Source organism: Capsicum annuum, chromosome 8 (genome assembly GCF_002878395.1).
Source record: "Capsicum annuum cultivar UCD-10X-F1 chromosome 8, UCD10Xv1.1, whole genome shotgun sequence".
In the NCBI taxonomy this organism is placed as follows: Eukaryota; Viridiplantae; Streptophyta; class Magnoliopsida; order Solanales; family Solanaceae; genus Capsicum; species Capsicum annuum.
Window position 1 is genome coordinate 38022657 of NC_061118.1, and position 11871 is coordinate 38034527.

Consider the following 11871-nt stretch of genomic DNA (forward strand, 5'->3'; position numbering starts at 1 on the left):
ATATATATATATATATATATATATATATATATATACATACATATAAGAGAAATGAGAGGAAAATAATACAAGTTCTCAGCTGAATGGGATATTTATAGAGGTTTAAAAGAGTGGTGAAAGACCAAAATGCCTCTAAGAAACAAATAAAACCCGAATCTATCCTTCAGTGATCTATCCGATAGGTTGAAGTAAATTGGCCATAATTTTTTTACTCCGATGTCCAAATTGGATGAAACCAATTTTATTGGAAAGAAGACTCTCAGGAATTTCCGTTGATATATAGCAGCTCACACAGTTCATTATGTACAAGGAGTTATGATTGTTTGAAGTTGACCAAAAAAATAGCCTGGCTGCAGTATTTTTTTTTCCTGCACATTTTACTGTTGATGGTTCGATCGGAATGGTCGTAGTTTGATCGGAATGGTCGTAACTCATCACTCGAGTGTCCGTTTTGGGTGATCCACATATCGTTGGAAAGCTTATTCGATGCTCTACGAAATGGTGGGTAGAAATCCAAGAAATGACATACAGAAAAATTATAAATCATTCTCGAAGATAGGATCCAATACGTTTACGCACAAAATTTCGACGAAAAATTTTCCGGGTATTACATTGTGTGATTTGCATTAGGAACAGGGAAAATAGATTATTGATTCTGTGTAGATTAAGTATGTCGTATTGTGGTTTTAATTTCGGGTTTATGTTGTTTCTGTTATTATTTTCTCTTACATTCTCAGTACATTATTTTGTACAGATGTCCCCATTGCATAGGGGCATTGCATTCATGCCTTCATATTATCAGGTAGACAAGGATCCTCATTGTGTGTGGTTAGGTTCAGTTGATGGTTGGTATGCATTGTTTCTTTCCGGAGTAGTTGAGTTTGTAGTTGTCTTTTCCTTTATATAGCTAATTGGTATTGTTGGGGCCCTGTCCTGACTAGCGTTTAGAGGCTTGTAGACATTTGTTGTGGGTCTTGTAGTCAGTTGTCACCTTGTTAGTCATGTTGTTTGTTGTAGTTTCCCAACAATGACCTGGACGGCCTTGTGGCCACCCTCATGTGTTGTTTGGTTCATTTTCAATCGGGTACGCTCGGTTAAGTGAGGCATCAGTGCTGGTCGTGCCTCCCCGGGTGTGAGACGTGACTAAGATACTAGAGTTGGTCCTTTTATTAATGAGTTGTCATCTAAAATTGTTACTTGAAGCTTAGCGAATGTTGCTGAAAACCCTACACATTGTAGGTCAATGGTTTTTACTACCTTGAGCAAGGAGGTGTTTCATGGTACATTTTTGGCTCTTTACTGTTTTATTTAAGTTTTGTTGTTCAGCCCAGTTCAACAAACTCATAAATGTAATGACTAGGAAATTTAAGTGCAAGTAACATTTTGTCCTTGCTTAGCTTTTACTTGCTATTTCTTTACTAGCCAACATTGAAGGAGCTAAAGAATTTATATGAGAATACAGAGAGAATGAAATGTTTTTTGAGAAATATCAATTGGTATTACTGGGTTTTGAGAGAAATGGCTAGTAGATAAGACAAATATTGGATCAAAGCAAATTCCTCGTTATCAATGTTACTTCAACCCCTTTCATCACCACTCCACATGTCTTTGAATTTTGGACCTGTTGGTCCTTCCTCACCCAAAACCTCATTCGGTAGATCTCTCACAATTCTCTCTATAGCCTTTTTCAGTTTCCCAATCATAAATCTCTCTACTTCCTTGAGCTCTTTTGATATATCATAGCTAATTTTTGGACCCCATTCCCTGGCATAATTAAGCCATGGAGGTTCCACTATAGTTGAACCCAAATATTCTGCTGCTATTACAGAGAAGTTTGCTCCAATGTCCATCACCTTCCCCTTTCCTGTATCATTTCTGATTCCACTCCCTTGCAAATTATTTCCTGGTTTTGGATAAGCAGCGTGTCCGTGCAATGATGAGTACACCACAGGTTTGTTACCGTTTTGAAATTCAAGCTGAGAAGCACTTACCCAAATGCCTCCACTGTGTTGTGAAAAGTATACACCTTGTAACTCCCCATTGAAGTTGCTAATCCTCAATGTAACATGTTCCCAGTCGCCAACGTGCTCTCCAATTTTTCCCAAAGCGATGGTCATGAATTCAAGTTTAGCCTTTGCAGGCCCATTGAAGGGATAAAACAGCCATACAGCAATATCAGTATACGTTGCACCAAACATTGGTTTAACGTGTAAGTAGGCTGCGGCACCCAGCAAATCGCCTTTCTTGACGTTACTTTTCGCTGCATCATCAGTCGGGAGGTCCAACCAGTAAGCACAATCATTTGAACCACCTTGAGGAAGATTTGAACCTGTGGGCTGAATACCAACAGGCAAAGATTCTTGTCCTTTTGTATATAGTAATGCTCCATTCTGAAAAAACCAAGTTACTGATGAGGGATAGTATTCTTCATCTGGATGAAAGTAAATCAGTGGAGAGTATGCTTTAACCAATGCTTGAACTTGGTTAAAATTTGGCATAGCAGATCTATTAGCTTCGACGTTCTTTAAACAAGCTAGTGCATCTGCAGCTCCATTGTTCTGAACCATAAAAGCACCTGTTGGCACTCCCAACGCTTGCATTCCTCTGTCTCTAGGTCTGGATGAGTACACATTCAAGCCATTGGTGCCCCAAATCCAATCATGACTTTCACATGCATCTGTGAGATCATCACGAACACAACGGACTTTATCCACAGAAGGTTTCTGAGGCGAGGTTGTGACCACATAGCCTATGGCTTTATAACCCTCAGGAGGTGTTGGAAGCCAGATATAGCCGACACTATCCTGCTTGATTTTCGAGTTCTGACTACTCCATACAAGGGTGTAGTCCTTTGGCATCTTGAGTGTACCACCTGATGTATCTTTCCCAGCAAGAGTCCATCCAAAAAGGGGCATATTATTAGGTTGGCTATAGGAACCAAACATAAAGAATCCATCTGGTAAATTTGATGGTTCAAAGAATGTAGATCCAAGATCATCAGGTCCGCCTTCATTGGTAGACCAAACTTTACTCAAGGATGATATTTGTGACACATGTAATCCTCCAAGATCAATGACTCCACTTGCAAAACATCCACCTGAAATGAACTTCACTTAAAAATCAAAGTTTGAAAATTGTGAGCAGAAACCCCTATTTCCCTTGATGAGAGATAGATACTCCTCGAAGCAGTATTTCAAATACTATCCATTGAATGATAATTAACAAGTAATCAAATATATTAATCAAGAGAAAGCAGGATTTACAACATTGATTTTGAGAAAGTACCTGAAGGCCAAGTGGGCAATGGAGAAGGAAGTCGAAAGGCATTCTTAATTGAGGCATTATCCAACAAAGAAGTTGCATTTAAGTTGTCTCCCATGGTTGAGTCTTTCAACTGGAGATTGGAACAACTGACTCTTACAGCAAGTGCTGAGACTAAAATTATACAAGAGACAAGCAGATTCTGCATGCGGTAGAGAGTTGAGACAATATATATATATAAGAGATACTTAAAACTAAAATATCCCAAAATACATCAGCTAAGATGGTTGGTTAATCGTGAAGGGAGAGCTAAATCTAGTAATTAAATAAAGCAACAATTTCTAGAGTTTATCTGCTTCACTTTTTGTGCAGTTACAATTAGCCATATTCGGGAACTTCGCATATTTCATAACATATTCAAAAGTAAATTTAGGATGAAAGTAGCATAACAGAAAAGGTCATTACATACCAATATAATTTAGGATAACGGTAGCAAAACAAAAAAGGTCACTACATAACCAATACAATATGCAAAGTATTCGGTGCATCAACAAGGAGATCAATAATCAATCCTATGTGGGCTTCAATCCTATTTATCTTTTTTCTCCATTTTTTTGACTTTTTTCTCTATTTTTTTTTCTTATTTTTTAATTTAAAAAGTCAATAATGTTTCATCCTATATATTAAACTCTATTAAATTTTGTAACAATTAGGGGTCGTTTGGTAGAGTGTATTAGAAAACTAATGCATGCATTAGTTTAACGTGTATTACTAATACCTTGTTTGGTATACTTTTGCACCCTATGTATAACTAATGCTTGCATTAGTTATACACTCTATTGTGTACTAAGGTATGTATTACTAATACTTCAAATTTCTATAATATTAGCAATACAATGGATCCAATACATGCATTAACATGATTAAAGACACAATTATCCCTAAAAAAAAAATTCACATTCTTTCTAACATATATATGGAGGATATTTTTGTAAAAAAATAAATTTTTTTAAGAAATTATTTAATTCATGTTATTATTAATATATCAAACCAAACACTGCATAAGAAAAACACAAACATAATTAATGCAAGCATAGCTAACACAAGCATTACTAATACAACCATATTTTGCATTATTCTTATACACTCTACCAAACAACTCCTTATAATCATTCATTAGTATAAGTTACTGTATTAATCATTAATGGGACATTGAAAAGTCATCATTAAGTTTTGTAGCGATTATTATTTCAAGTTACTAGAGATAATAGGGTTGATTATTTTTGGCCTCCTCCGCAATGAGAATTATTCTCTGATAAATTAAAGTCAGGAAATCCGTTGTTGGTGCAGAAAAGCCAAATGTGTTGGTTGATGCAGTGCCTAACTTGGGAAATATAGACGCTCTCGAAAAGGTATGTAAGTTGCACTCTTCAGCTTTACTTTCTACATTTCCTTGATTTAGGGCCTTTTTTTTATTTTTATTTTTTTTATGTGTGGCGGTGCTTAACTGGGCTTGGAGTAGAAAGGAAGAATGATCATTTGATCTTGTAATTTTAAACATGTCATGATAATTTAGATAGTTATACAAGTATCTCATTTAAAGCCTTAAAGGTAAAATGAAAAGTTTAAAGTTAAAATATTTTCAACTTTAGAAATCCGATATTTTTTTTTTGGAATAACTTGAAATGGAATGAATGTCATATATATAATATAGAGTAGTTAGAGAGAGTGAGAGCAATTTTTAGCATGCGATTGTTGTTTTAACTTCGCGTAGGTAGATAAAAGGGGGATCATACTAAAGATAGTTAAATCAATAGTTCTAAATGAACAATATGTCGTTCCTCACCTAGGTGTGCTTTGCATCTGCTAAAATGCACCTGAATAGAGGGGAATTGATCTAGAGGATTCATATTGTCGGCAAAAAATAGTTGGCCTCTTTGAGAACTTTTACTATAAATTGTTTAAAAGTTGCATCTCTTGAACTCTCGTAAATTAATTATAAATAATTTTTCAAAAAGAATTTTTGTACATCTTCTATGACGCCACTAGAATATCTTGGTAGATGGCAATTATGCATTGCAAGAAAGCAGATTTTAAAAGAGAACAACACAAAAATTAATTAAGCTATCATGACAGTACATCACATGAACTGGGTAAGGAGAATAAAGTAAATCCAAATTTTTAAAAAGAAAAAGTGAATCAAAAACGGAAATCGATTTTATAGCTACCATATATAAACGATATCATTATGGTATTTCTTTCATATTTTTTTTTTAAAAAAATAAGGTAAGAAAGTTATAATATTCTTAAAATATTATGAGTAAAAAGGAAAAGAATTTAAATTCTGATTTGAGAGGACATTTAGGATAATAAAGAATAGAAAAAATACATAATTAACGTATGAGAAAAAGAAAGATAAATTAATTAATAAGAAAATGAAAGAAAAAAATCAAAGAGATAGAGAAGTTATAGTTTAAATTTACCATCAATTTGATATAGAAAATTTTCTTTTTCTCACATTTCTATTAATTTTTGTTAAAATACTTTAAGTTTATATAAGAAAAGGATGAGAATATTTTAGAAAAAGTTTAACATTAGGGGATTTTACATGAAATAAAGAGAAAATAAAGTGAAAAGCATTGTCAAAATTAAAGTTTATAAATTTACAATAACTATTTATTTATTTTGTTTCCTATTAGCCATCCTAATTACATAAATGGTAGGAGATGCAACTAAAAAATGTAAAAAATTTAAGATATTTTTGAAATATTACATGGAGAAAAAGAAAAGAAATGACTTGTGATTATTTAGAAAATTTAGGGACTAAATAGAGAATTATAATTGTAATTAAGAAAAACACATAATTAACTGTGAGGAAGAAAGAGATTATTTTTTTAAAAAAAAAGGTATAAAGAATTTTTATTTAAAAAAAAAAAGAAAAGGAATACCAAATATTTAAATTTAATTGTACTATTTTCTTTTTTGATTTTCTGCTTCTAATTTTTAATTTATTTCATATTGATTAAATTCATATCAACCTATATTTATTTATACACGAATAATGTGAAAGTCAGAATAGAGTAGATGATATGACACCTTTCTTCGGCTATCATTATGTTGATCTTTATTTTCATATTTTTGGCTTTTTTTTCTTTTTTACTCAAAATATTCAAAAAGTAATTGTATATTTGCTAGGAGTTACATCTTGTTAATGTATCATTATGATAAAAAAATAAATGGCTATAAATAAATCTAACCGTAGAATTTGAATGACTCTTATGATTCGTAATAAATAAGAAAAATAAAATAATCAGATATATCATGGAGTGTTACTTTGATAAAAAAAATAAAATTACCTAAATGAATTCATAATGCAGAAGAAGGAAAATAAAAGAATGTTCGGATACGGTGTTTTATTACTTCTTCATTAATTAAAAAAATAATAATAAGACTTACAACTAATTATTTTATTGAATTGGGAATCAATGATTTCATGGAGAATTCTAAAACGTTACTCTTCGTGTTTCATTAGTTATTAAACAACCACATTATAGTAAGTATAGTTGTATAACTATTAACTTGTGAGTATTTATCAAATTTAGTGTTATTGAATATTTTATTTTATAAATGAGAAGAAATGGCTAAAATAAAAAATAATAATAAATAGAATCCTCGATTAATAAAATATGCCACGCCACTCCTATTAGCCATCCTAATTACATAAATGGTAGGACATGCAACAAAATGTAAAAAATTTAAGATATATATATATATAATTCATAAGTCTTCATACGGATTGAAAACAATAGTAAGTTGGTGGTGTTGTCAATACTAGAAATTTATTGGTTAAACAAGTGCGTGGTATTTTTTCAGGTTTTATTTTCAGAGTTACGAAGCATTTTTTTTACATGTGTGAAAGCAAGGTATATAATATGAAGAGATGGAATTGAAATAAAGATTTAAATTGTGAATTTAACATTTAATATTTTTAGTACCAAGCTATTATATTCTTAATACCAAGTCGTTACATTTTTAAATATATGAGTTCACTTTTAATATTTATTATAATTTTAGTGACTTTTATGCATATATAAGTTATGTTTTTTAAAATATACTAAATAGAAAAATCGAGTAGGTGACGTCTTTATCAAGATATTATTATATTGTTTCACAATTTTTTAGTTGAAGTTTCAATAGTTGATGTATTTATTTAATTAATATTTTATAATTATTTCATATTGTAGGATACTTTTTAGCCATTCACCAAAAATATATGGCGTAGCTTAATAAAAATGGGACAGCTCATTATTGGGAAATATATTTTAACTTATTAATAAAGAATATATTATCCCTTATTTAATAGATGTTAAATTTGTTATTTTCTTTCTTTGTTGTGGGATAAGAAAAAGATGATAAGAGTAATATAACAGTGAAAGAGAAGTTGAGACAAAGAAAATATTTTAAGTATTCAACTATATTCACTATACAAAAGAAAGTAAAGATATAAGTGAAAAAGAGAGTTGAGGCAAAGAAAATTTTCTAAGTCTACAACTATATTCACTATACAAAAGAGAATTTAATATGTTAAAGGAAGGTGTTTTTGTGGTAAAAGAATTTACTTGAGTTGTACATGGTTGATGGGCTGTTGTATTCTGGATGGGACAAGTCAAGCGATATACTGCTGGACTGGTGTAGATTATGCCACAGTGGACTTGAATCTCCTTAAAGAGAGTTATTGAACAATTCATAAATCAAAACATAATGTGATGGTTTCAATTCTTATCCATGGCGCATAACTTGTTGTTTAAAAGTCCTTGATTTATAAAACATCTCATAAATCAAGACACATGGGGTGTCAGCTGTTGCCCATGGGGCGTAACATGTTGTTTGAAAGTCCTTAGGTTAAGTATTGTCTCTAAGGTAAGAATTATAGAACATCTCAAAAATTAAAACACAATGTGGTAGTGACAACACTTAATCATGGGTTGTAACTTGTTGCTTGAAAGTTCTTGGTCTAAGTAGTGTCTCTAAGGAAAGAGTTATAGAGCGTCTTATAAATCAATACACAATGTGATAGTGTCAACTCTTGCTCATGAGACATAACTTCTTGTTTGATGATCCTTGGGCTAAGTCTTGACTCTAACTCGAGAGTTGTAGATCATTTTATAAGTAAAAAACACAATGTAGTTGTGTTAACTCTTGCCCAATGTACGTAATTTGTTGTTTGAAAATCTTCAAGATAAGTCATGCATCTAAGACAAGAATTGTAGAACATCTCATAAATCAAGACATAACATGATAGTATCAACTCTTGCTTATGGGACATTACTTGTTGTTTGAAAATTCTTAGGTTAAGTCTTGCCTCTAACGAAAGAGTTATAAAACATCTCATAAGTCAACCCTTGCATATAGAACATAACTTCTTGTTTGAAAGTCTTAAATCTTACTTGTAAGATAAAATTTATAAAACATATCATAAATCAATATACAATGTGGTAGTGTCAATTCCTACCCATGAGGCGTAACTTGTTGTTTGAAAGGAATCGAGAAAAAAAATAATAAAAGTTTTTTTAAAAAAAGAAGTCAAATATTAAAAATATATAAATAAAAAAATATATAGAAGTTGAGAGAAGAAAAAAAAAACATAAACGTTGATTAAAAAAAAAAGAAAAGAAAATAAAAACAAAGATTATAGAAAATAAAAAAACAGAAATTGAAAGGAGAAAAAAGAAAAAAGAAGAAGTAAGAATTGAGAAAAATATAAAAATAAAAAAGAGAAGAAGATAAAAAATATAGAGGTCGAGAAGATAAAGAAAAAAAAAAGTAAAAATCGAGAAAAACTAAAATAAAAAAGAAAAATACAGAAGTTGAATTATAAATAAATATAGAGTTTTTAAAAATACTTGAGATATAGAGATGGAAATAGTTATTTGCATTATACATTAAAAAGAAGAAAATTTAATTTTATAGAATTTTTGTTATGAAAGATTTTTTATTTTTTTTTAAAAAAGCAAAGTCACCTCACTACGAGGTTCATTTATGGAATCTCCAGAAAAGAGTGAAAGGATAACGTCATTGCTCCTTTCCTCAATCCTACTGCGAAATTCAGAAATGAAATACAAAAACACACCTTTGAATACGTGAAATTCTTTTCATACTATGGTTGCAGTGCATCAAATCACTTAATTATATATTTACCCCATTTACTATAATTAAGTAAAAAAAATATAGATATCAAATGCACAGAATGATATAAGAGAAAATTGGTGTGTATGTTTACCTTGAGAATATGAGAAGAAATGTATGCCATGGTGACCGGTGAGATTCACACACAACTCAACAGCTCAACAGCACTAGGTAGCTGGTAGCTAAATTTGCAGTCTCATCTCCATAACTTTCTGCAGGTGTTTTGATTGATGAATTAAATTAATGAACAAGAAAAGGGAGGGAGGCGGGGGGGTTGGTTATGGGATTATACCTTTTTGGACAAAATAAAGCTGATTGGAGGGGACATGATGGGGATGGTAGGTTGGTTTTGTTGCTTGTCATTTTCAACTTTGCATTTCTATTAATCAAAATTGCGGTTCAGCTGCAACAGGCATTGGGACATATTTCTCCGATTTAAAATGATTGATCCTTTTTAACTTTATACTTTTATTAACAAATTATTTTATGAAATTAGTTTTATTAATTATATTTTAAAAATATAAATTTGAGTAAATATATTGTATTTAGTTATTTATTATTGATGATAATATTGAAAAAACATAATAAAATCTCCTTGATTCCATAAAAAAAATAATTTAATTAAAATAAATATTTTTTAAAAAGAATGTCACCTAAAACAAAACGAAAGGAGTATTAATTATCTATAGGGGGTAGTGAATGCATTTTTAGCCTATTCTTACACTTTGTTTGGTGGTTTTTATCATATGGTGTGCTATATTTATTAAAACATTATATTTATTTTAAATGTGTTTTAAAGTGTATGATATAATATGATTTAATTTCATGATTTTCTACTATACAAAAGAAGTAGTCTTGGAACAACCAATGGCAAATTCGTTATTAAGTTTAATATACATGGACAAATATTAAATATCAAGAAAATATCTACTATCCTCAAGATATTCCTGGAAATCTCCATTTACACTTTCGTTCTTCTTCTATTTTCCCCTTTCTTGAGAAAATTAAGCGGGACATAATAAAAAAGTTTTTTTAGTTAAAAATGGTGATAATTTTGATCAGTTATGGTCAAAACTTTATTTAAATTGTAATTAAATTAATTGGGGTGTAAAATATAACTTTTAATTTTTTAAAAAATCCTCAAACTCCAAATTTCAAATTTTAGAGTCCTCCTTTTCTTATCTTTTAATCTTTCTTCTTCTTTTCCTTTTCCCCCACCTTCTTCTTCTTATTTTTTTTTCTCTCTATAGATTTTCCTCTTCTTCTATCTTCTCTTCTTTTTTTTCTTTCTCTTTTCATTTCGTTCTTTTCTTTTTAATTTTCATGAACTGTTTTTTTTTAAATGAAAAGTTTGAAAAGAAATTTTTTAATTTCTTTTAAAAATGAATAAAAAAATAATTTAGTAAATTCAGCAACTACGAGAGTTGCTTCAACAATTTCAACTGTTGCTGTAACAACTTTGATACTTAATTTCTGAAAAAAAATCTGATTGGAGGAGGAGTCTACGAAAAAGTGATATTTATAGTAAAAATGGAAGTGGTGGTGTTGATTTTTGGCTTTGAAATTAGAGAAATAACAGAGAAAGAGTTGGAGAGAAAAATAAATACGGCAATAGTATTATCAAACAGAATTGATTTTATTAATAACTCAAAACATTTATTTATAGCTAAATTTCTAACTACAATCCAATTTAAATTGGAATAACTAATTCCCATTCAAATAATAAAGAGACAACTAATTCCTAAGTCACATAAGACTCTAATAATTAAAAACTACTAAAAATATCTATTCCTACTTTATTTCTGAAACATATTTTCAACACTCCTTCTTGGATAAGAAATTATTTCAGCTGAATTTGACCTCTTGAATAAATCTGTCAATTCATCTTTATTCTTGCAGGGTTTGTGTGCATTTTCTGTTGGATTAAATAAGAAACTTTTGCCTCTCATATCAACTTGTAAGATCTCATGATTAGTGGAATCAAAGATTCGATAATTTTAATCTCCAAAAAATAGTTTAAATCCTTCTTCCATTAGTTGGCCAACACTTATCAAACTTTTATCAATACCAGACACGTAAAGGGCACTTGAAATTATTTTTGTACCTGAAACTGTTTTGATTGCAACATTCTCTTTTCCTTCTGCATGAGTATAATCACAATTTTCAATTAGATGTTCTTATTTTCCAAAGGCAAAAACTTTTTAAAAAGAGTTTTGTCATATGTCATGTGTCATATATATATAATTGAACATAGTTTAACATAATATATTATAATTAAATATATTAACATAATATATATATATAATTAAACATAATTAGCGTATATATATTCATAATATTATACGTTATATATTATATTCATAATTAATGAATATATTATACGTTAATTAAACAGAATTTATTATTTATGAATATATATATATA

At 29.9% G+C, this 11871-nt stretch overlaps 1 protein-coding gene across 3 annotated transcripts; it reads right to left on the bottom strand.

The window, feature by feature from the left end:
• Nucleotides 1–1364: 1364 nt before the first annotated feature.
• LOC107846277 lies at nt 1365–9865 on the bottom strand. Of its 3 annotated transcripts, XM_016690715.2 has the most exons (4): nt 9740–9865; nt 9542–9659; nt 3286–3463; nt 1365–3097 (listed from the first exon to the last, which is right to left on the bottom strand). In XM_016690715.2, exons 2-4 carry the CDS (start codon nt 9569–9571, stop codon nt 1578–1580), a joined length of 1728 nt encoding a protein of 575 aa, XP_016546201.1. In that variant the 5' UTR covers nt 9572–9659; nt 9740–9865; the 3' UTR covers nt 1365–1577. The 3 variants fall into 3 exon arrangements, with proteins under 3 accessions (XP_016546201.1, XP_016546196.1, XP_016546204.1); XM_016690710.2 differs by having other exon boundaries at nt 9542–9800; XM_016690718.2 differs by having other exon boundaries at nt 3286–3394; nt 9542–9796.
• Nucleotides 9866–11871: the final 2006 nt, after the last annotated feature.

Coding starts and splice junctions, on each gene's coding strand:
- LOC107846277 (XM_016690715.2), bottom strand. CDS start 9,571: ATGGCATACATTTCTTCTCATATTCTCAAG. Junction 3,464..9,541: donor TTTCTTCTCATATTCTCAAG/GTAAACATACAC, acceptor TACCGCATGCAG/AATCTGCTTGTCTCTTGTAT. Junction 3,098..3,285: donor ATTGCCCACTTGGCCTTCAG/GTACTTTCTCAA, acceptor AGTTCATTTCAG/GTGGATGTTTTGCAAGTGGA.